This window comes from Chelonoidis abingdonii, chromosome 3 (genome assembly GCF_003597395.2).
Source record: "Chelonoidis abingdonii isolate Lonesome George chromosome 3, CheloAbing_2.0, whole genome shotgun sequence".
Taxonomy (NCBI): Eukaryota; Metazoa; Chordata; order Testudines; family Testudinidae; genus Chelonoidis; species Chelonoidis abingdonii.
The window spans coordinates 139,021,055-139,047,080 of NC_133771.1; the positions used below are offsets into that span (position 1 = coordinate 139,021,055).

The 26,026-nt window shown below is 43.1% G+C and overlaps 1 protein-coding gene across 3 annotated transcripts in view; it reads left to right on the plus strand.

The window, feature by feature from the left end:
• SLC35F3 (solute carrier family 35 member F3) overlaps window positions 1-26,026 on the plus strand; it is a 320,504-nt gene that overhangs the window by 217,064 nt on the left and 77,414 nt on the right. For all 3 annotated transcript variants that reach the window (XM_075064160.1, XM_075064161.1, XM_032774995.2), the window contains one exon: window positions 12,804-13,128. In XM_075064160.1, the coding sequence (XP_074920261.1) occupies window positions 12,804-13,128 (325 nt within the window). The remainder of the gene's footprint in view (window positions 1-12,803; window positions 13,129-26,026) is intronic.

A 26,026-nucleotide genomic window follows, 5' to 3' on the forward strand; every position in this document is an offset into this window, starting at 1 on the left:
AGACACAGGAGGAGCTGACCCAGACTGTGGGTTCCACAAGAGGGGAAGATCACTGAGGTGAACAAATCCGCCAATAAGCGCAGGACCCACCAAGGTAGAGGAGGAACTTTGTCACAATCAGTATAAACAAATCATTGTATGAAATTTTAGTTTGTACAGACTTCGCTAGTGCTTTTTATGTAGCTTGTTATAAAATTAGGCAAATATTTAGATGAGTTGATATACCCGTGGAAGATCTCTGCATACCACCAGGAGTATGTGTACCCCTGACTGAAAAAAACATTGTTCTAGGTATCTTGAATTAATTCAGGTGTTCACTCCCAAAAAACAGCCTAGAAAAATTATTGGTAGTCAATTGATTTCATTTTAAAATATCTCCCACTAGAACTCTCAACATAGTATAATCAAAACTTCAGTTGACAAAATCTACTATTGATGCTTCCTGTTTACGTTATATTAGTTTTCTACAGAAGTGTAGTCGGGCGTGACCGGGGCTCAACCCTCCTTCAGGGAGGGGAGGGGAGCCACGCTGGCTTACCACGCTCCAGCCTTCCGGCTGCGGGAAGCGAGCAAGGCCGCACACAATCTGAGCTCAGGCCCTTCAGAAGAGGCTGAGCAGGTAAGGCAACCACTGTAGAGGAACCACTCTGTATCCTTTAGCCCAGAATCCGACCTCCTTCTTAAATTCTCAGATGGCAGATCAGACCCTGGATAATATTCCTCAAGAAGCAGATATCCTACAGATAATGGAGCAGAGTCACTCCAGGATCAGCATTGGCTTCTGCTGGCAGAGATGCTGGCATAGTGCTAAAGACAATAGGAAGGACGTGGCATTGATTATGGTACCCTATGCTGCTCATCACCTCCTCCACAGCAGGGCATTCCAGCAGCCAGTGCTGCCCCCAAAGTTTGTGGCCCTATCCAGAAAGAGGATCTTGCTAGAGTAGTCTGGGAATGTGTCAATGCGATTGCTATTACTAGGTTCTTGAGGAGCTTTCTGTAGAACTTAAATCTCTCTTGCTTTAGCGTAAATGTTACTGGAATCTTTGCCTGTCCAACTTGAAAAATGAATTCCTCCACTGGGCCCACAATCTTTTGCTGATACAGCAAGGTACAGTTTGTACCTTCTTGGAGCAATACGAGTAAATCTGCTCCAGTATCACTGTTACTATTAATGTTGTTGGTCAGATAACATACTCAGGAGATAGACTGATAGATTCCCAGACCAGGAGGGACCACTGTGATCATCTGGTCTGACCTGCTCTATATCACCATAGAACTTCCCTGAAATCATTCCTAGATCACATCTTTTTAAAAACATCTAGTTTTGATTTAAAAATTGCCAGTGATGGTGAATCTACCATGACCCTTGGTAAACTGTTCCAGTGAATAATTCCCCACACTGTTAAAAATGTATGTCTTATTTCTGATCTGAATTTGTCTAGCTTCCAGCCATTGGATCAAGTTGTACCTTTCTCTGCTAGAGATTGAGGAGCCCATTATTAAATATTTGTTCCTCATGTAGATATTTACAAATTGATATCAAGTCACCTCTTAACCTTCTCTTTGTTAAGCTCAATAGATTGAGATCCTTGAGTCTATGCTAAAAGGCAGCTTTTCTAATCCTTTAATCGTTCTTCTTGATCTTCTCTGAACCCTCTCCAATTTAGCAACATCCTTCTTGAATTGTGGACACCAGAACTGGACACAGTTTTCCAGCAGCGGTCACACTAGTGCCAAATACAGAGGTAATATAACCTCCCTATTCAATATTCCCCTGCTCATACATCCAAGGATTGCATTAGCCCTTTTGGCCACAGCGTTGCACTGAAAGGTCATGTTCAGCTGATTATCCAACACGATCCCATGAGTCATCACATATGAGATTGTAATAAGAATATGCAATTAATGTGGCTGGGCTGGATAATTCAACCACAGAGAATATAAAAGCTGTGTAGGCCAAACCTAATACCATTTTAAAACACCAATGTCTGCCTTTTCCATAGTCATCTCAGCTTCCACAGTGCAACTTTCAACAAAGAAGGGAATGTCTTTTGAACTGAAACCACATGAATTTGACCTCCACAATTGACTGAACCAAATGCGGAACAGTGGGATGTAATTGCACCAGTGAAGGCCATTTCTTTCTAACAGCTACAAAAGTCTCTCTCTCTTTCTCTCTCTTTTTTTCGAAAGGACAGCAAGAGAGTATTTGGAGATAAAAACAAAAACTAGGATCCCTGCAGGTAAGTGTGCTCTTTGCTATGCAGAGTGACTTCCTGCTAAGGCAAGTCGAGCAGCATGACTACTGAGATTGTCAGAGCAGAGAGCTTCTTTCTAGTTCTTCTGGTAAAGCCACTGCCTAGAGATCAAAAGGGTCCTTGCTGGGTTCTTAGCTGCCATATCACATGGGACTTGCATGCTCACTCAGTGAGTCCAGCCAACATAGGCTCTGCTAATTTGTCAAGTCTACTCAAGTGTCTGGCCACCAGCTGACAGACAACAGCTGCTTCAAATGTCTTGTTCTAAATTGTAGCAGATAAACAAAGTGTTGTGAGCAGTTTTAGTTGCCATTCAGACCTTTATCTTCATAACTAGCCACTATCAAATGAAGTCAAAATTTAACATGTGAGAAACTAGTGGGCTGTAGGATCAAGAGTAGGTACTCTTTTAATAAACGGAATCACCCATAGCAACATTTTCTGTCTCAAGTTTAATAAAGCAGACAGGACTTTTAGAAATATCTAAGACAGACAGATACTGTAGATAGAAGTTTATCCCTATTTTTGAAGATTTTCATGTCCTTGATTAATTCTGTAATCAGCATGTCTACTCTTCCAGCATGAACTCACCTACACCTGCAGTGAGCTCAATATAAATGCCTGGATGTATGAATAGACTTCATCTGAGATGAAGCCATTCCTTGAGAAGGACATTCACTTGCTCACGTGGTGCTCAAACTGTTGGTTAATCAATATAACAGTTTCTTGCTGAGAATCCAGTCTCTTTTTCATTACTAAGATCAAACATGTCTAAATCTTTCTGCAGACTTAAATCCCGTACAGATCTAGCAAGATATTTGCTCCAGAACCCAGTACTGTGTCTTTGGTCATGGGAGTTTTATTCTATGAAAGCTCTGCTTCCACACTCCAGAGGTGAAATCCTGGACCCATTAAAGACAATGTCAAAACTCCAATTGACTTCACTGGGGCCAGGATTTCACCCCAAGGTTCTTTCTTAGTTGCAGTAAAGACTGCCGGATCCTTTTGAGAGTTCTAATGCAACTTCAGTTCAAGATAGGAATAAAAACAAAAACATCTCAATTTCAGACGATCACAGACATGTTTTCTCTGGCTATGATGTGCATGACTCCCCTCTTGACAGGGCTGTCCTTACCTATACGCAAAATACGCAGCTGGTGCCTCTGGGAATAAATTAAACAGCCCCTTTTTAGAACAACTTTCCAAGCTGTTTCAGTTTGGACTGGATAATTTATCATCTCTATTTCCCCTAACAAATTAGAATATATATTTTCCAGGAAGTATTTTCTGAATGTTTAATAGAGAAAGAGGGAATATGTAAAAATAGAAAGGGAAACTTAATATGTCTAAGGCTAATTTTATGCAATTGAAAGTTTGTTTTTACCTAATATTTTCTATTTAGAAATTCATCTCATGTAATACACAATATTTTGCTATTATTTTGTATAAGGGAATATTTTGCTATTTTTAAAAATTGATGCATTAATCCAGTATTTCACTAATGAAATGTAATACATTTGTTCTGTTGCCCCTTTGACATTTATGGTTTTCTGTGATACAAACCACGATAAGGAATGTAGTCCCTTCTTCACAGGATGCACTTTTGGAGCTCTGAAACCCTAGTAATATAAGTAACGATCATATAGTTTAAGTAGTATGGGGTAGTATACCTTTAAATAGCTTGTGACCCGTCTAGTCAAGAGCAGCATACTGTGTTCTCTATTTGGAAAGCCACCAGAATCCAATCAGACCATCAATATTATGTAGTTGGGTCTTGTCTGTTTAGTGAACATGGTTATTTGGGACACAGCTGTGTATGGTTTCTTCATATTGTAATTCTTGTGTGTAAACAACAAAAGACATCACAGTTAGAGCTGTGTGAAAATATTTTGGTTAATTTTGAACTTCTTCAACATTATGGATTTGAAATTAGACCCTGAATTCTAACCTTTTGAGTTTCAAGTACCATCTAATGTGGCTGTTTTGCCAGATCCTCCTTTCCCACTACTTTTTTCCCCAAAGTTCTTTTGTAAAATCCCCAAAGTATCAAAGAATAGTTTGAGTGACTTGTGATGCACATACACCTTGAGGTTTGCTCATTTGTAATTGTTAGTGAGATCCTTTATCATGTGAAGAATCCTCTTTCTCTCAAAACTAAGAAAAGCTTAACTCCTCATTTGGGCCTCAATTTAGGAAGCTGTTTAAGCATGTGCTTAAATTTAAACACAGGAGTAGTCCCACTGAAGTCAGTGAGACTGCTCACATTAGGTGTGTGCTTCAGTATCTTCCTGACTCAGGTCCTCAGATCATGAGGGACAGTTTATGATTCCAGAAGGCTGGAGTGGACGTATTGCACATGTTTAACCTCCGTCCTCCATTAGTGGTGCTGATTAACAGTGGTTAAAATGGTTAACAGATAATTGAATAAATATAATTGATAAATTGAACAAATGGGGTCTAATCTCATATCATTTTTCATTTCGGTGACTTCAGTGGTGTTCTTCCTGATTTACACTGGTGGTGTTAGAGCAGACAGAATCAGGATCTTAGTTTTTATGTATCACTTTATTAAACCACACAGATTAGCTATAAGATGTCCCTGTAGTGTTCATGTGAAGTCTTTAACTACTAACAGTGCACAAGAGACTTGTGCCATCAAGTAGTTTCTGAACAGGTGTAGACAGGGTATTCAGAGGTGATACACTGAGGCCACGTCTACACTAGCGAACTTACACCAGCACAGCTGTATGGATGCAGCTGCGCCATTGTAAGATCACTCATGTAGCCACTCTGTGCTGATGAGAGAAGCTCTCTCACCAGCATAACACTATCCACACATGCGCTTATGCTAGCAAAATTTACAACACTCGGGGGGAGGTAGAGGCTGTTTTTTCCCCATACACCCTGGGCAACATAAGTTTTGCTGACTTTAGTGGTAGTGTAGACATGGCCTTAGTCTCTGGGGAGGATTGCAGAAGGACAGCTGCTATTGGGCAGGGCCGCCCAGAGGGGCGGGAAAGTGGGGCAATTTGCCCTGGGCCCCACAGGGCCCCCATGAGAGTTTTTCGGGGGCCCTGGAGCAGGGTCCTTCATTCGCTCTGGGGGCCTTGGAAAACTCACACAGGGCCCAGGCCCCCGAGGCTTCTTCCACTCCAGGTCTTCGGCAGCAGGGGGGTCCTTCCACCCTTTGGTGGAAGGACCCCCCACCGCTGAATTACCGCTGAAGCGGGACCTGCTGCCGAAGACCCCAGGCCCCCTGAATCCTCTGGGCAGCCCAGATATTGGGCATAGGGACTGTCCTTGGTTGTGAAGGCTGCTTCCCTTCATTGTCACTGAATGATAAAAGGCAGTGGCTAAGATGAGAGAATGACAATGTATGAGGATAAAAAGTAGAAACAATTGAATGAAAGTTTTCTTTAAAAAAACAAAAGTACTTTTTCTTTGTCCTGGTGTCATGATTGACTGCCCCTAGTGTATACTTCAGCCTGCTGGGAAGGAGCAAAGGGAGCATAAAGGCTGGAAATCTTGAGAACAGAAAATAGAATGTCTTTAGTGTACTACATTAGCAAATATAAAAGGCACTTTGTTGGTATGATACAGATGCAGAGCTAGATTCTAACTGACCCGTATGCTGACGTACTCTGATGGAAAGAGAGTAAGGACTCTCTCCTCCCCCTTGTGCATTTGCACAGAAACTGGCCAGAAATGCACTCCACTTCACTCAAGGGACTACTCCAGAGACATTTTCCTAGGGCAGAGGTCTCCAAAGTGGAGCGCGCAAGAGGATTCTTTGGGGTGCGTGGCAGTTTGGGCAGGAGTCCGAGCACCCTTTTTTTTTTTTTGGCTTGGGGAGGCAAAAAGTGGCGCGGCAGGAGGTGCATGCTAAAAAAAATTTATTGATGGGGTGCGCGATCAAAAAAGTTTGGATACCACTGATCTAGGGAGGCAGGGGAGGGAGAAGGTAAGCAAAGCTGTAGCTCCACCTATCATACATGCCAGCCAATACAACTGTCTGATCTCACCAGGATAGCTGTAGGAGATCTCTGAACACTTTAAAAAAGTGTTGCTGTTTGTATACTTCCGTACACTGTATGTAGTTCCAGGAGGCAATCTGATTCTGGGACAATGTCGCTGGGTCTCTCTCAAGGGCAATGCAACTTTCCCAATTGATGACTGTACCTGTATGACATATTCTAGCCCTCCACGAATACAGGAAATCAAAGATGGGTGGTGCAGTTTTTCTTACAGACAAATTAAAAGAAGCTATATGCAGAACTCTTATACAATAGGGTAAGCTCGAAAAGGTTCTTTGAAGGGAGGCATAGGACTCTCTCTCCAACGTTATGTAGCTCATTTTGACAGGAATACGTTTTACTTCATCCAGCATGCAAATTAGATGGTCTAAGGTGTGAGCATCCTTAGACATTCAAACCCTGATCTGTGAGATCATTTTCAAAGTAAAGTGATACATACAGTATTGTATTTCACTGCATTTGTGCAGTATGAACCCCTCTGTTGGTGTATTTAACACATAGGTTTAAGTGCATATAGATGATTCATTTTGCCTATGAATTATATGTAAAGTGCAAAACTTTGCTCTCTTTTACAGGTTGTAATTGCCATGGAATGTATATTAAAGATGCTGATATTTCCATATGAGACATCTAATTGAGCAGTTGTCTCAGGAATGTGTGCATAAAAATAATAATAGGGCTGAGAAGACAATTCTCAGCCCAACATTTGGTCCCTGGCAAGGGTGGCGCAAACGAGGGCAGTAGAGTCTAGTGCCCCCACAATGGAACTATTGCGTGGGATGACCTATGTTTATGCCTTTGGGCATCATTCCACTATGCACTCTGGGAAACAGCGTGCCCTGTAAACTGCATGCAAGTGCATGAGAGCAGGACCCGGAGTGGCTGGAGTGGCCACTGCAAGCACCCGGGATCCAGCCGGGGAGCAGTTAGAAACTGGGATGATAGGGCCGGGAGGAGCTACCCCCAGCAGCCAGCAAGAGAGATGCAAACTGCCACAGCCCCTCTTCCCAGTCTAGAGCCCAGCTGAGTCTCAGTAGCTCCTCTTGCTCCCTATGCAGAGCAGCCACCCCATTACCCCTCCATTCAAAGCTAGCTTCAGCCATCTCTGGTGCCTGGCTACAGCAACTACTGCAAGGTATTGGGGAAGAAGCACTGCCCACTATTCCCCTCTCTCCTGCCTCCATGTGGAATTTGGTATCAGGGATAGGGTTGCCAACTTTGTAATGTTTAAAAAAAGGACACTCCCGCCAGAGTGCCAGAACCTCCCTCACACCACCTTTTCCCCCAAGGCCCCACTCCTACCCCACCTCATCCCCTGAGGCTCCACCCCCCATTTGCTCCTCTTCCCCACTGCCTCTGTTGCTCTCTGCTTTTCTCCTCTCCCCAGATTGGGAGGGACTTGCCTGCAGAGCCGGGGCTGGGATCTGCAGCTGCCTGACACAGGTTGGAGATGGTCCTGGCTGAGTAGGGGCTGGCATAGGTGATAACCCAGTGTCCCCCCTGCAGTAACCAGACTTTACTGTCAGGTCCCCTTTTTGACTGGACTTTCCAGTTGAAAACCGGACATCTAGCCACCTTACCAGAGTCGGGGATCTATACTGTGTTTGAACTCTGGCCACACCCACAATATATAAAGGTCCCTGTGCTTGTTTTCTGCTTTCTAACCCATAAGTGCAGAGGTAGCACATTGTTTATGCTCTGTTTGGATCTTACACAGCCACAGTGACACTCAGCATTTGGGCCTAAAGGAATGTTTGCGTTGCAATTAGAGGTGTGACTGCAACATGTGTAGATTACCCGAGCTAGCTTTCATGTAGCTAGCTCAAATAACAATAGCAGTGAAGCAGTGGCAGTGTGGGCTGAGCAACCCTTCCCAGGACCCTGGGTATGTACTCAAATGCTAGACCCTGCTGTCAGAGCTTCACTGCTATTGTTATCAAGCTGGCTATATCAAAGCTAGCTCTGGTATATCTACATGTGCTGCAGCCACACCTCTGATTGCAGTACACAATCTGACCCTCTGTGTGCACATACAAATTCAAGAAAAGCAGAGGAAAAACCTCACACATCCTCACCTACTTGGAAAAATAATTCTATTACAGATCTAAGTGCTGAAAAGCCTGAGGGGGCGAGACCATTTCCCAGAGCTAACGCATGTGATATGGCATGAGGTACAAAAGAGACAGGGTCAAAGGGCGCGCCACATGTGCCCGGGGCGGGCTGGGGGGCAGAGGCTCCACGGGGAGGACACCGCGTGGGGCCGGGGTGCTGTGTGCTATCCTGCGGCATGACCGGTGCCTGATAATGGTGGCTGTGGTGATGCTGGGGCCGCGCTGAACGTGGAGCGCGATGGCTGAGGAGCCGGCCCCTTCGCTCCTCCGGCCGCACCTGCCACCCACCCCCCCATGGTTCCTCTGGCCATGCTGCTCCCAGCACCGGCCCTGCAGGTGCCGCTTTTGGAAAATGTGCTGAGGGGAAGTGGCTGCTTCCCCTGCACCCTGCTAGCTACACTACTGACCTTAGATCAGGAATAAGAGTAAAGTGGGGAAGAGGTGTAATGAAGATAAATTCATTAAAATTTGTGAATCGCTCAGTGCTACAGTGACACATGCCCTAAGAAAGACCATGAAGAAATTAATAATTCCTTATTCATTGCAAGGGTTATATTGTGTACAGCTTATAAGTGTGGGGAATTACACACTGAATGATTAAAAAGAAAAAAAATTGAACAGCTGTCTCGGTCACTGAATTTAGTCCAGTCTATGTGTTGAATGAGGCAGGAAGCTTTAATTACATGTGATCATGTAATTTAAAAAAGGTATAATAATTCATCCACACAAGGGGACATGAATTAAGGTTTAGTAAACAAGTCTATCTGTCTCACTTCTGGCATTTCCTAACTTTGAGTGATTGATTCTGTAATCTAAATGTATTTTAATGTAATGTTTTATTAACTTTGGATAATTATAAGTTGACCCTTTAGTGCATGTAAATTTACGTGGGAAGTTGCCCACATAGTTTTTCCACTGAAAATTGAAAGTAGATGACTAAGAGATTAGCACTCTCTTTTCCCTACTTCTATGTGAACATTTTAAACCCATTTAAAAAAAAAATCTTATATAACTGCATATCCACTTAAATATCCTTGCTCCTGTGTACTTATGCATGGCCCTATTTTTTGATGTCTAGATGTGCAACTGATGCACAAAGTTTTGAAAACACCCCATTGTGCTTAATCAGGGGCAGGGAGGGAGTTCTTTTTTGTTTTTTTCTGTGTCAAAATAGTTTTATTAGATGATATAGTTACCTCATATCATGTACTTGATCATTTTTTTTAGAGTTAAGTAGGAACACAGAGTGTACTATTGGAGAATAACTTTAGTCTACATTTGTATTGGCTTACACACGTATTAGCTTATATCAGTAAACACCCAAGTCACAGTGTAAAACTCTAAAGAGACATGTAACAATTCAACATACAGATTGCATAATCTCTTCAGTAAAAAAAAAAAATTATGTGTGGATGTCCCATAACCTGGATTTAAATTGCATAGTGATACAGAACTATTGTTCTTGACGCTAATTCAAACCCGCAGATGCAGTGCAGCAATGTGAAAACCTTCGGTTTCCACTTTTCAGTGTATTAAATGACCTGTGAATGCATTTGAAGCTTTCTAGGTTCCAGCCCCTCAACACAAATTAGCACTTCATCTGTGTTCAGAATGAATGGACTAGTATACCTTAAAGAAATCAGCTTGTTAGGGGACTGGTCCTTCAGGGAGCAGAGCACTTCCTGAAATAGCTGAGGACCGTCAATGCCATTCATCAGCATATAGGACTGGCCTTTAGTTCAGAAAGTAAAAGTACAGTATGTGCTGGTGTGAACATGGTGCCTGGAGGGGCCACACTGAGAATGTTTACTCAGGGCAAACTGTAAGGAATAGGGCAGACAATTCCCAGAACTGGCAGTTTAGTCTGTAATTAATTAGATTCACCAAGCTAGTAACCATATAGCTTCTGTAATACCACACTGGTTACCAAGAAGCCAAACTACAGTCCCCTTTAAGCAATCCAGCCTTTGGCTTCCATCCAGGCAGACAAGTCTAATATAGTGAGGAGTTATTAAAAGCCTTATTCACCATATTTAAAGTTCTACCAGTCCCAAGGGACCAGACACGTTGCCCACTAGATCAATGAATATTTCAGATCTCACCCAAATACATGCTCACAGCCAATCCTTATTAAGTAAATCTAAGGTTTAGTAATAAAAGAAAAAAGAAAGATTTGCATATGGTTAAGAGATCAAAATACATACAAATGTGTGTAAAGTTCTTAGATTAGTTTCATAGCAGAGATGGTGAGGCTGTTGATTTGTAAAAGTCTTTCTGGAATCAATTTAAAAGGATACAGTCCAAGTGCAGAGTTTGTTCAAATTCTTCCATGAGAATTCCAAGGTAAATCCAAAGAAATCCTGGAGATCTCAGTCTTCTGGTTTAGACTTTCCCTGTCAAAGTTTAAACAGATCTGAAATAAAAAAGATCAGTGTAGGGGACTGCGGAAGACTGTGTCACGGCCTAGCTAGGGTGTCTCCGCTTTCTCGGCGGCCTTGTGAAAAGCCCCTGCTTGCTAAGTGGCCGGTCATTGTAGGACACAGCATGCCAGTTATAACTTGCTTTTAACTGGTTGAAACCAGTTTGTATGGCCTTAGGCCAAAGGGCGGACATAGCCTGTGGGAAGTCCCTTTTTGCATATGTATGAGTTGCTTTTGTATTGTGTATATATAGCTGTATGCTCCCGGTCCGCCTTTGGACTCCGACCCAGGCCGAGCTGAGCTTCGGTGCTGGGTTCCCCGCCTAAGTGACAGCAACGCCCAGGGTCCCCGTTGCGAATGTGTCACTTTACCTTCATTAAAGCCAAATAACTCACTGTGTGTGGGGGCCTCGTCCTTGCAGAGCACTCGGGCAGTAACAATCAGGCTCGAAGTTTCCTTTATAGTTGAAGCCATTGGATAAGTCTCTTGACAGCAATTGCCACAGCAGGCTCTTTGCTTTGAAGTTAATCTTCTGTTTCCTATGCATACACAGGTAACTAATTGTATTCATTAACATAAGGCAGTTAACCAATCAAATTGTAAAGGCAGTCCGTTATGGCATAGACAATGAAGCTGAAGACGAATGTAAATAATATCATTTCCTACAGTAGCCTACGTCTTTGATCTTAAGGTTAATTGACCCATCCACATGCAATTAAGACATGAAAGGGAATTAGTATCTACAAACTAATCTGGTTACATTGTTAACTTCTAACAAGATATAGGTAAACACAAACCCACAGCATCTACATTTTGATTCTCTAACAAACAATACAAGCAAACATATTAAAGATTCTAGTCTACTTAACATGGCTTTGAGAACTACCTACAAGGAATGGCCCTATTTACCATTTCAGTGCCTCCTGTTTAGTTGGTATTGGTCACACACAAATTCACCAATCTGTCAGTGTCACAGCTGGTAACAGAGAAGACATACCGGCTGTCATTCAGCTACTTTCAGGCAAATGGTGGCCAAGTTTTCAAATTTAGCCATGTAATGTGCCTACTGCCCAATGCTATAATTGATCACTCATATGGGCACATAGGTGCCCAACTACCCAATTTATATGCCTATATGCAAATTCGAGCAGCCAAATATGGATTTTGCACATTCTGTTAAAATATCAATGTTTGAAAATTGGTTTCCCTGGCCATGTTTTGATTGCAGTTACACTGATGTAAATTTGAAGTCACAGGGCATGTTCCTTAGGTCTGGCTGAACCCTGGTTGGTACAGGACACAAGGAGGTGCAGGCTAAGGTGGCCTAGTCCCTAGTGCAGTTTAGAGAATCTCAAAGGCTGCTCTGAATTTCACCAACTGGTAACAGCCCCCCAAAGGGCTGTTTCACCAGCCAGAGATTACAGGAGTTCAGCAGTGCTCCAGCCACACCAACAACACTAGCCCATTGCTGTTACTCCAGAGTAACGCCAGTGTAATTGAAAGAATAAATAAATTTTCCTCTCTTCTCTTTAAAAAGAAACACAATGTTGCATAAAATATGCAGTTCTAAGACTCCCAAGACAGTATTGGTTGTGAGTGTTGCTGTTATTCCCATTGATCTTTCATGAAGCTAAACAGCACAATATTCATTCATTTGCATGTCATAGCTTAGTTCAGTATTATTTTTCTAAATCTTCTAACGTAATGGCTACAGAACAGGGTGTAATTTCACTTTTCATTTTACCTCCTTACTTCTAACTGTAGAGATGATAATTATTATTAGACTGCAATTGTCCCCAAAATGTGCTAGGTGCTTTAGTGTGATATGAAATGAACTACATATTTGTGCCAAGATCCTTATTTATTGGAGTGGATGGTAAAACTCCCTTTGACTCCAAATGGGCCCAGGATTTGGTTCTTGGAAAGTAGAATGCTGTGTAGAATTCTTTATTAATTCTTGTGTTTACATCTCTTCAGGGGATGAGCACTCCCGGGAATCTCCAGCCCCAGCAGAAGCACAGATGCAGGCTGGGGTGGAAGGCAGTGGAAGGGGAAATCGTTGCTGTTGGAAATGCTCAGTGACCCAACTCAAGAAATTTTTCTGGGGAGTGGCAGTGGTCCTGGGTGTCTGCTCCTCCTGGTCAGGTTCAACCCAGCTAGCAAAATTGACCTTTAAGAAATTCGATGCACCCTTCACTCTGACATGGTTTGCAACAAACTGGAACTTTTTATTTTTTCCTTTGTATTATATTGGACATGTTTTCAAATCACCTGAGAAACAGTCTCCGAAGCAGAGATACAGGTAAGAGAGCTCTGTGTTTTCAGTTTTGCTTTCATGATACTTGAATATTGTTGTACCCCTTGAGTTGATGTTTTATTCAGATCACTTTGTTAAATCAATATTGAATGTTTTTCTTTTCAGCATTGTTAAAGAGGGTTCTGAATTCACTGTTGAAGGCTTGCAAGCAGAGTATGCTTTTTATTCCTTCTATGAACTTATTCCAAAAGAACATTTGCAGGTTCATTTCCAATGCTTGTTTTAAAGGCATTTGAATGAAGTGTGCACTTTATTTTGTTACCTTTCTGGGGTTTTCCATCTTATTCTTTAAAAAAAATTGAATTATTCCTCTACTTTACAGCTGACTTCCTTGCAATCTCTCCCTCATAGTAAAATGGGAAAACAGCTGCTTCCAAAACCTATGCTTCTGTGGCACTATGGATTACCTGCAAAGGATGCTATAACGTTGGGTTGGCAAATCCCTTTCATCTCTAGATATTTAGGGCTGAACTCTGACCCCAGTGACACCGCAGCTACCCCATACATTTCAGTGGGGTAGCACAGTTATAACTGAGGATAGAATTTAGCCCTTACTGTACCTTTTTCCATCTACAAGGTGTGGATCACCTCATGGGAAGTGCTGAGTGCCTAACTCGCATTAACTTCAGTTGCAATTGAGGGCACTTAATCAGCTTCAGGATCTGTCTCATTGTGAGGTTCTCCCCCAGTCTTGGAACTGCATTTTTCACGCCTTTTCCAGCCTTAGCAAAAATTTCTCAAATAAAATGTTTGAATTTAAGATATCCTTCAATGAATAAACGGCTCTTCTATAATCCAGTGATGCTTAGTGCAGCTTGCTGCAATGCCAGAGTCCAGTATTACTCAATGTAAACAACCTCCTTTACATTTATGTTAAAAAGGTACGAAGTCACCAAGTTAGTCCCATGTCAGTCTGACATCTTCGCAAGTATTACCTTCCCTTTTTAAAAAGTTGTAGAATCAGAAATCTAATTGGGCTATGCAGAGATGAGATGTCACTGTTAGAGACCTACCTGAAAAAGTCTTTAGGCCAACGTCAGAGCAGTGAAAAACAGGACTTGGGAACATCTTTTGTCTCAGAATACTAGTGCGACCCTCACGACTTCAGAGAAGTTGCCCAGTTATGAGAGCGGGTATAATTTGCTCCTGCATTGAGATTTTTTTAACTTCCAGATGTGTAGTAATGGGTCAGAAACTTTCTATAGAACTTACCTATGAAATCAGGGCACTCAAGAGGTACTGTACTGTATGTTACTATGGTAAAGATTAAAAATCATGGCATTTCATTCTGGTTAATGTTAGTTATATCTTCTTACTGTTATAACTTCATCAGGGAAATTGTGGAGGAAGGGACTTCACTACAATTCTTCAGTTCCTATGGCAATACCAAGAAGTTTTAGAATAAGATGACGCTGTCAACACACTTCAACTTCAGCCTGCAGCAAGCCATAATGTCAATGAAATATATTTCCATTCATTTTTATCCCCCTTTTGAGAAATGAGAGAACCTAGACATTAGAGATTGTGACAGTTTTGTCCAAAAGTGATCATGAATGCTTAACATATTACTACCAGATTTTATTCCTTTGGTTTGCTTTTTTGTTTGTTTGTTTGTTTTTGGGTTTTGTTTGTTTGTTTTACTTTCAATTTGCTGCAGGCAACCTTATGTTTAAATACTTGTGAATCCTGATGTGAGATACTGTAGCCCTTCAAATCCCAGAGCTTAAAAGCAGCGCACTAATTCTCTTCTTCTTTAAGGTTAATTAATTCTGCTGATAGTCTTATGCCTTCCATTCATTTAATTGATGATTGAGCTGAAGAAAGGGTGCAAATCCTATATGCTATTTGAGAAGTAGCTGAGATTTCATTTCAAATAAATATGTAGCCTGTTTAGTGAACAGTTGTGAAGATTGTACATTTGTATCTTTGACCAGCGGAGTGAATTGTGATTAACTATGCATATTATAGCCATCTAGTGGATAGGGCACTGGATGGCATGTTAAGAGACCTGGGTTCCATTTCTGTCAGTGACTTACTGGGTGATTTGGGGTAACTCACTTCACCGCTCTGTTTCTCCCACACTTTCTCTATTTAGATTATAAACTGTTCACGGAAGGGATTGTCCCTTGTTAGATGTATATGTAGTGCTTACCACAATGGGTCCATGATCTAAATTGAGGCTTTTATGGGCTACTGCTATACAAATAATTATTAATAACATATATGCAAAATCCTATATTATGCCTGAGGAAACACAAGGGTACGTTTCCTGCAGCAAGTGTTATTTATTGCCTTTTCTGCATACATGTGGTAGTACTTTTTATAGATTCATAGAACCCAAGACCAAAAGGAACGACTCTGATGATCTAATCTGAGCTTCTGTATAACACAGGCCATAGAACTTCCCTGAAATAATTCCTGTTTGAACTAGAGCATCTGTTGTAGGAAAAGCATCCAATCTTGATGTTAAAATTGTCAGTGATGCAGAATCCATCACAACCTTTGGTACATTGTTCCAGTAGTTAATTACTTTCACTGTTAAAATTTATTAGCTCAGAGAGAGGCTGATTCTATAGCCTGGTGGTTAGGGTAAGGTACTCAGTTGGGAGCGGGGAGAGTCAGGTTCAAGTCCCTGATCCAATAAACATTTAATTATTTATACAAAGTGGAACAGCTCCAACAGGAGAAGTTAAGAAAGACCCAACGCAGATTAGCCCATAATCTGGTGGCTAAGGCACACGCCTGGCATACGAGAAAACTTGGATCAAGTCCATGCTCCAAATCAGATAGAGAATGGATTTGAACTCAGACCTTCTACATCCCAGGTGAGTTCCCTAACCACAAGCAGGGTCATAGGTGCTGGAGCTGGTTGCGCTGCCACACTCCCTGGCTTCAAGTGGTTTCCAGAGTTTACAGTTTGGTTCAATGGCTCTCAGCATCCCCGCTGTACATATTGTTTCAGCACCCCTGAGTGGGGTTACCTAGTCCAGAGGTATTATAAAGTGGTTCAGGAGGAGATGCAGTGTCCGCACCAAAGGACATCACAAATGTATTAAATGTATTAAAACAGCCATATTATTTTACTGAAAAACTAGCTGAGGTACAAGCTGCAAACAGTCACTTATAAACTAGTTGGTAAGGATTACTGGTAGGATTCTCTCCTCCTGCACAGTAACACTACAGGACCTGTAAAACCCCACTGAGAACTCCTTATCAGAGCACAATGGGAGTATCAATGATGATTCAATTCAGACAATATTGATTCATTTCAAATTATATCCAGGTTGAGGGACCTTCATAATTAATAGGATGCCATTCTTCAGCTGTACTTTTGAAGATGGGTTAGGATAAACAGAAGCACCTCCATTGTCTTAAGAACTACTTTGGGCCTAATTCTTCCCTTAAACTGTAGTCATGCTATCTCATTGAAGATAAGGTAGACTTAGAGCCTTAGTAAGATATTGTTTAATTCTTCATTTATCCAGGGAGAAGTTAAAGTACCTCTTAAAAATTCACTTTAGGCTTGTCTACACAGGGATACTCAGGAAAATTATTCCAAATTAACTGAAGGTGCGAATTTAAAGTAGATTAGCTAAACTGTATTAAACCCCTGTGTGGACGCTCTCCTTCAGAATTAGTGTCTCTAATTTGGTTTAGCATAATTCACTGTTAACAGTTTGTTAATAGACGTCAGCAGGACCTACAGGGACAGTTAGACCATGGAAGGATAGTGTCGGGTAGATTCGGCCTCCAGCTTGTTGTGAACTAAATATTTGTGTAGGCAAGCCCTGAGAATAATGCTTAAATATAGGTTTATATGGAATTGGGCCAGAATACTGGTTTTAACAATTTGCAGGGCTGGGGCTGGGTGAGAAAGAGGGACCTGATTCTGATCTTATTTACTCTGATATAACTCCATTGACTTCATTGAAGCCACTTTCATTTACATTTGTGTAGGTTTAAAATTGGGTACAGAATCATTAATTACTAGAAGTGATCAGTGTCTCAGTTTTATATTACACCAAAAAGAAAGTGGATTACTATAGATTTACACCAGCAACAAAGGTCAGACTCTAGCCTAGCATCTCCCATAACCCCAACAATTTACTGGAGCCCATTAGTTGAATAGCGTCTGAGGAGCAGGAGCACCACTCTACTGAATCACCAACACCACTTCCTATGTGTGGGTTCCCCTTAGAAATCTCCCATCCAGAAACAGGCAATCACTTGACCATGTTGAAATTAGGAGAGCTAAAGAGGACGTAGTCTGAGATGGTACAACTTGGGAGCTTTTTGCTATTGATCTTTAATGTTCTATGTTCATGAATCATTCTTATCGAAATAGCATTAAAATGCTACAGTGTGGTTGTTATTGACATTCCACTAATTTATATTTCTGCTTATGTATGAGCATTACCACCAGAGAACACAGCATTAACAAAGCCATAAATAAGACAGGGAACTATCGGGACATAATGAATTTAAGCATATTTAGCAAATGTTATCCAGCAAAGCATAATATATTTTTGCTTTTAAAAAAAGTCCGTTTATAAATTCTACCACTTCTAGTTCGGTACATTAGCCTTAAATTAATGCACTTTTACTCCACATTCCTACAATATAATTACATTACAATTCAATTCCACATTAGCAAATTGAAACAAATTCCATTTAAAATAAAAATACTTTGGGCCGGATTTTGATCTCAGTTATTTTAGACTGGTGTAAATCTGGAGTAACTCCAAATGAAGTCAGTAGAATTATATGGAGTTTATACCAATCTAACGGGGATCTGTTTGGCCTAATGGGCATACTCATGTAAATCAGTTAACTGGGATAACATTTGAATATTGCTGCCTTACAAAAACTCAGATCTCTGCTGCAGAAGCATTGTTGGTATTCTATGCACGTGGATTATCATAATCATAGATAGCTAATTCTGAGTTGGAGGTGTCTTCCAGGTGAGTTATTTTTGACCACTGTCATCTTGGGTACTGGTCCCACCTCCCAGATTGCTCTAATTGAAACTGTACTTTATTTCTAACATATTTGACTCAAAGGAGACAAGGCAGGAGTTTCAGTATCATTCATAAATAGGGCCCTACCAAATTCACAGCCATGAAAACACATAATGGACCATGAAATCTGATCTCCCCCACGAAATCTGGCTATTGTAGAGGAAGAGGGTTCCTACTGTGTGCTGGGCTCCAGCTGCTAGTCCCGGCTGAGGTGGGGAGGGACAGGACTTCCTCTGCCCTGAAGAGGAAGTCCCATCCCTCCCCAGCCTGACTAGCAGCTGGAGCCTGGCACACAGTAGGAGCCCCTGGTTGGGGCACCCCCAGCAGCATGGGGGAGGTCAGCTCCACCTCCGGGAACCTCCCCCAGCTGCAGAATGCTCCACGGCTGCTGGTTGGGAGCCCAGCTCTGAAGGCAGGGCAGAAGTGAGTAAACAAGAGCTTACTGCAGCTGGAGGAGGTTCGCAGAGGTGGGTTTGACCCAGCCCTGGGAGCAGCCTGTGCAGGGGAAGAGGAAGTCCTGTCGCTCCCCAGCCCTACCGGGACTAGCAACTGGAGCTGGCGCATGGTGGGAGCCCCGACTGGGGTGCTCCCAGCCCTCCCCCTCCCCAGCTCTGAACCTAGCCCTTGGGGATCAAAGGGGCCTTGGGCTAGCTGTGTGGGGGCAGTGTTATGCAGACAAAACTACACAGGATCATTTCATGGGGCAAGGCAAAGATGCCACATTTATTATGATAACACAATTTGATTTATGACCAATAACTAATACATATACACACATATCAGATGTTCTGCAGCTGCTGTATAGTTACCAGTCCTGAACGTAGCTTAAGTACATGGCTTGATTTCGCAGCTTGAGTTCGTAGTTTGTGGCGGCTAACTGGCCTGGAAAGCCAGGCACAAGGAAGGACTGGGTCTGCCCTCCCATGTTGGTGGCAGAACTTTACCCTTTCAAGTCTTTCATCTCACCCATCCTTTTTGTAGGCTTTAGTTTGAATCCAGAGTCTATAGGTCTTGCTGTGTCACACTGCCTCTGTGTTTGGTGTAAATTGCAGATGTGACTTTCAGCCTCAGAACTGGCTTTGATCTTCCTTGTATTGTACCTTTGTTCTTTCCTTTTTAGGGTGGACTCTTCTTACTTTGTTAGGGCTGTTGTCTGCATCTTCAGCCGTTGGTGTTTGAACTCTGTTTCATCAGGACAGGCTGGTGCTGGAGGTTGATTCCATCATCCATACATACGTCAGTCACACATCTAAACTAAACTAATACAATTACTGCAGGGTTTTGCAAAAATGAAGGTTGCAGCAAGCTTTTACAAAATGGAGTAAGCTTAAAATGGAGTTTGAATTACAATATGGCAAACAGTGAACAGATGTTACAATATAGACAAGTGTACTGAATGGCAAACAATGAACAGAAGTTACAATGTAGGCAAGTGTAATGAATGGCAAACAGTGAACAGAAGTTACAATACTGAAACAGTGCAAGTCTCAGGCCACGTCTACACTACGGGATAATATCGAATTAGCTAAAATCAGTTTCATAAAACTGATATTATAAATTCGATTTCACGCAGCCACACTAGGCACAGTAATTCGGCGGTGTGCGTCCATGGTCCGAGGCCAGCGTCGATTTCTGAAGCGTTGCATTGTGGGTAGCTATCCCATAGTTCCCGCAGTCTCCCCCGCCCCTTGGAATCTGGGTTGAATCATTGTCGCGGGTGGTTCTGGGTAAATGTCGTCAGTCATTCCTTCCTCTGGGAAAACAACAGCTGACAATCTTTTTGCGCCATTTTTCCGGATTGCCCTGGCAGACGCCATAGCACGGCACCATGGAGCCCGTTCAGCTTTTTTTTTTCTGGCACCGTATGTGTACTGGGTGCCGGGACAGAGGCGATACTCCAGCGCTACACAGCAGCACTCATTTGCTTTTGCATGATAGCAGAGATGGTTACCAGTTTTTGTACCGTCTACTGCCGGAGTAAACGGCATGAGATGACGGTTATCTCTCCCCCTCTTACTGTCCACTGCTATCATGAGTGCCGCTGGCTGAAATCGGCTGAGGGCGCAAAGCAAATTGGGAATGATCCCCAAGTCAATCCCTCCTTATAGTTTCTAAAATGAGTCAGTCCTGCTAGAATAAGGGCAGTGTACTAGAGACCAGGTATGAGAGCACAGCTGCTCCGTCAGTATTCACAGAGGGTGCCTGCAACAACCCTCCATTGCTCCTCCTCCCCAACCTTCCTGGGCTACCAGGCGGTCCCTCCCCCCTCCATTGTGTCATGAAGTTATTAAAGAATGCAGATAAAAACAGGACTTGTTAGTGAGATAAAATGAGGGGAGGCAGCCCCGGCTATGACAGTCCAGGCAGGACAATAGGCGGTGCAGGGGAGAGGAGCCCAGCATGCTGCTGTATGACAGTCCAGGCAGTATAGAATCTTCTTTACACAGGAAGGAGGGGGCTGATTGAGCTCAGCCCCAGTTGCTATGATGAAGATGGTTACTAGCCATTCTGTCCTATCTACTGGGAGTGACCAGGAATCATTCTGTTTTTACCCAGGCGCCCTCATATTCAGTTAAAAGCATTGGAGCACTCAGGGTTCATGAGGACATTACCAGTCCTACTGCACCGTCTGCCACCAGAGAGGGGAGAGGAGCGAATACTGCTCTTCACTGCTGCAGCATCCGTCTACCAGCAGCATCAGTACACATAGGGTGACATTGAAAGAAGTCAAACAGAGCTGGTCCCAAAACAGAAGAAGTCAAGAAAAGTCTTTCTTTCACGTGGTGGGGAGGGCAAGAAACTGAGGAGCTATTCCAGAACCACGCCAGACACTGTGTTGAACCTACAGACTTGGAGCTCAGCCAAGAGTGCAATACTTTTCAGAGACTGCTGTGGACTGTGGATAGCTGGAGTCCTCAGTACCCATCCCTCCATGAGCATCCATTTGAGTCTCTGGCTTCCGTTACACTTGTCACGCAGCACTGTGTAGCTTGGAGATTTTTTCGAACGCTTTGGCATTCATGTTCTGTAACGGAGCTTTGATAGAACAGATTGTCTCCCCATACAGCGATCAGATCCGTATCTCCCATACGGTCCATGCTGGAGCTCTTTTTGGATTTGGGACTGCATCGCCACCCGTGCTGATCAGAGCTCCACGCTGGGCAAACAGAAATGTAATTCAAAAGTTCGCGGGCCTTCCTGTTTACCTACACCCGCTGCATCCGAGTTCAGATTGCTGTCCAGAGCGGTCAGTGGTGCACGTGGGGATACCGCCCGGAGGCCAATACCGTCGATTGCGCCACACTAACCATAATCCGATATGTTTATATCGATTTTAGCCTACTTCCTCTCGTCTGGGAGGAGTACAGAAATCGATATAAAGTGCTCTTTATATCGATATAAAGAGCGTTGTAGTGTGGACGGGTACAGCGTTAAATCGATTTAACGCTGTTTAAATCGATTTAAACGCGTAGTGTAGACCAGGCCTCAGTGATTTAAGCTGGAATTGGATTGACAGTGAAACTTACAAGGGCAACTGGCTGAACAGCTATGGCTCTTAACAAGCATTTTAATTGTCAATTAGCTAGTTATTGGGGTAACCGGTTTTATGAATGAATGTTGTTTCATTCATAAAACTTTACCAATGAAGTTACATTAATACAGTGAACTATTAAAAACAATTTCATTCATCAGTTATACAGCGGGGAGACCACAGCATCCCCCTGACCATGGGGCCTGAATGGTTGCTCACCCCTAAGATTGGCCCTGCCCTCTCCCCAGTGACATACCTCCTCCCATACCCTGCAACCCTCACTTCTACACTGTTATTGGCAGCAGTGCTGGCTTTAGGGCTGGGAGCCCAGCCATCAGCCTCTGCTCTCCAGCTGCCCAGCTCTGAAGGCAGTGCCCTTGCCAGCAGCAGCGCAGAAGTAAGGGTGGCAATCCCATGACCCTGTTTTGGGACAGGACCCTATGAAATTTATAACATCATGACATTTCAGATGTAAACATCTGAAACCATGAAACTGACTATTTAAAAAAATCCTATGACTGTGAAATTGACAAAAATGGACCGTGAATTTAGTAGGGTCCTCTTCATAAATAATAAGACCTTAACATTGCTATAGCCATTAGCCCTTCTGCTGGAGGGACAGCGTCATGGTGTTTATGGTAAGAGAATTAAATATCTGCTGTTTAATGTAATGTCAACAGACCTCAGTTGTCAGCAGGCAGGATTGAACCTCAGTTCTCTGGAGCTTAGTGCATGAGCTAAAAGCCATATGGCTGTTAGCTAAGGCTGTAGCGCAGACTCATTAATCTCTCTCTCTAAGTGGTCCCAGTCCCACTAGAGGGGACAGAACACCACACCCCCGAGGTGTATGGGTTACATACTTCCCCGAGCTGAGGAAGCACATCCTGAGCTTCAGAGACTTCCCAGTTGAAATCCTGGACGAGCCCCCACTTGTAACACCGACAGACCCTGGTCATCATCGGGTGAGATCAAATGTGGGACCTCTGGAGCATAGTGCCTGAGACTTTATTGCATGAGCTGAAAGCCATATGGCTGTTAGCTAAGGCTGTAGAGCAGACTCATTAATCAGTCTCTCTCTCTCTCTAAGGGCTAGTCTACACTGACAATGCTAATGCACTGCGCTGGCAGCACTTTAACATGTCTTGTGTGGTCGTGGCTCAGAACTGGGAGAGAACTCTAAAAAAACGCCTCAACAAGGGGTGTAGCTCCCAGTGCTGGGAGTGTGACTTCCATCTCTGGAGCATTGTTTACACTAGTTCTTTACAGCACTGCAACTTGCTCCGCTAAGGGGGGTGTTTTTTCACACCCCCTGAGCGAGAAAGTTGCAGCGCTGTTAATTGCCAATGTTGACAAGCCCTAAGTATATCTCGGTGCCACTGGATGGGACAGAACACCACACCCAGGAGGTATGTGGGTTACACTAACACCCTCCCTCCCTTCCTCCAAATACAGAGTCAAACTCCTTATATGGAGGTTGGGTTTAGACTTAGCCCGAGTTAAAGTTGAAATCAATGGATAAGTGATTTGCTCCTGTATCTTCTTATTGGCAAAAATGCCTTACATCAATATAGCTGAAATTCAGGGCAAGGGTGTGAAGCTACAGTCATTTAAATTGTATGTTTCCCTTTGGAATTACTATTTTTCCTGATCAGATAATAAATGCTTCCTCTAAAGGAAAATATGTTTTTCTCTTTAAAGGTGTCTGTTTTTCTCCATTTGATATATCAGTCTGGAACTAGTGTCATTCGCTGTCACCTTGTGAGGGATAGGAAGAGGCACCAGACTCACTGTGACAAATATTATGAGAATGGCCCTACTGGTTCAGACCATAGGTCTATCTAGCCCAGTATCTTATCTTCCAATAATGACCAATGCCAGGTGCCCCAGAGGGAATGAACAGAGCAGGTAATCATCAAGTGATCCATCCCCTGTCGCCCATTCCCAGCTTCTGGTAGACAGAGGCTAAGAACACCATCCCTGTCCATCCTGGCTAATAAATGAAGAGCAACAAGCACTCTCGGCCGTTCCCTGTCTCCCACCAATTCTTTGCCTCATTTTGAGTGAGTCAGAATCATGCTCTTGCTTCTTTGACAGAAAAAGATACAGTTATATTTACGTTCCATGAATTAGAAGGCAGGTAAACCAAGACAAAGGGGCAAGGAATGTGCACCTTGGAGAGCTACTTCAGCCCATGGCTGCTGGATCTATTTGTCTCTCCTGCCCAGAAGACTCTGACCCTTGATGGTGACAGTCTCTGGCACCATTTGTACCTGCATCTTCCACCTTCAACACTACTAACTGTTGTGCTTTTCTGGATGCACAGAATCATAGAATATCAGGGTTGGAAGGGACCTCAGGAGAGCATCTAGTCCAACCCCCTGCTCAAAGCAGGAACAATTCCCAGACAGATTTTTGCCCCTAGATCCCTAAATGGGCCCCTCAAGGATTGGACTCACAACCCTAGGTTTAGCAGGCCAATGCTCAAACCACTGAGCTATCCCCAGAAGAAGCAGGAAATCCCCCTGCATCTTTCTTCTCGATTCAAAATGTACCCATCTCTCCATTTTTCTGACTAACCTGGCCTTATTAACAGCCAATATTTTCTTAGAAGCAAGAATACAAGTGGCCCCCCAATTCTTCCTCTCCAACTAACGTAAGCAGGCTAGCTGCTGAAGCTAAGAAGATGTATTGGTACTCTTCTGCCACAGATCAGGCGTCTTACTCTCAGCTCAGACAGATTCTGTTGTTAAACTTTGTCAGAGAAACTAAGATTATGAAGAACTGCTACTTGATGGAAACAGTGATAACCACATTCTCTTTTCTTCTGAAGTGGATGTGGATCCCACCAATCTAGAGGACCCAGGGATAATGGCAGATCCACCCCGTGGGATGTTCCAGAGTTAGCTCCCAATTTCCATCTTCAGGTGTTCTGTTAAAGATTCTGCCATAGCTATGCAGAAATATCACCAAATTATTACTTAAACCCATCACTTTGGTCATTTCCTCAGGGAAATTTCTCCTTTTAGAGAGGACTAATTTATAATAACCTGTCTCTTTTTCTGTCAGTGAAAGCTCTCATTAATAACCTCTCGTTAGCCCCTGACACAAAATTCACCAATCCTGTCAAATCAACTGCATTGTACAAATTCCCTGTTATTAAAAAAATGTAGTCCTTGGCCTCTAAAGTATTTCTGCTCACATAAGTCTTCTCTACTTGCTGAAGAGAGCACCAGTTCCCTGCATCTCTAGAAGGGAGATCTCAGGAGGCTTTTAAGGGAGATCCTTGGAGTTTGTATCTACCTAACTTGCTATCTCTATCCCCTCTCTTTGAGTAGCTTAGATAGTCTTTGAATTCTTAGTTCTTAGCCATTATGTGAAGATTCTCTTGTTCTTCCTTTATAAATCAATTATTTTATAAAAACAATGAGGAGTCTGGTGACACCTTAAAGGCTAACAGAATTATTTGGGCATAAGCTTTCGTGGGTAAAAAACCCACATCTTCAGCTGCCTGGAGTGAAAATTACAGATGCAGGCATAAATGTACTGACACATGAAGAGAAGGAGTTACCTTACAAGTGGAGAACCACTGCTGACAATGCCAATTCAATCAGGGTGGATGTGGTCCAATCCCAATAATTGATGAGGAGGTGAGCCAGCCACTCCCAGTCCTTATTCAAGCCCATATAGGTTTTAAATTGCAAATGAATCATAGCTCTGCATTTCTCTTTGAAGTCTGTTTTTGAAGGTTTTTGTTGAAAGATGGTCACTTTTCACTCTGTTATTGAATGTCCAGGAAGACTGAAGTGTTCCTACTGGCTTTGTATGTTATCATTCCTGAGTCTGATTGTGTCCATTTATTTCTTTACGTAGAGATCATTACTTTCAGTTTCTACACGGTACAATTTAGAGTCCCTTTGTATTTCAGCCTATAATGTAGTGAGAACAGTTTTATGGCTGTGCTGTAGCCGCACCGCCTGGCCACCAGAGCATGCTGCAGCCATGCCGCCAGCCACTGGAACATGCTGCAACTCACCACCGGTCTGGCCTGCCAGAGCAGGCTGCAGCTGTGCTGCTGAGCTGGCGGACAGTCTCAGCCAGGCAGAGACATCCTCCCTGGCCCCCCGATAGGTGGTAACGGATGGGATGGGAGGAGTGTGGGGTCCTGGGCTAGGGTGGGGTATTCATGATCATAACTCTAGACTCGAGGGACTCGAGAGGTCATCGAGTAGTCCCCCTGCCTCATGGCAGGACCAAATACTGTCTAGACCATCTCTGATAGACATTTATCTAAACTACTCTTAAATATCTCAGAGATGGAGATTCCACAACTGCA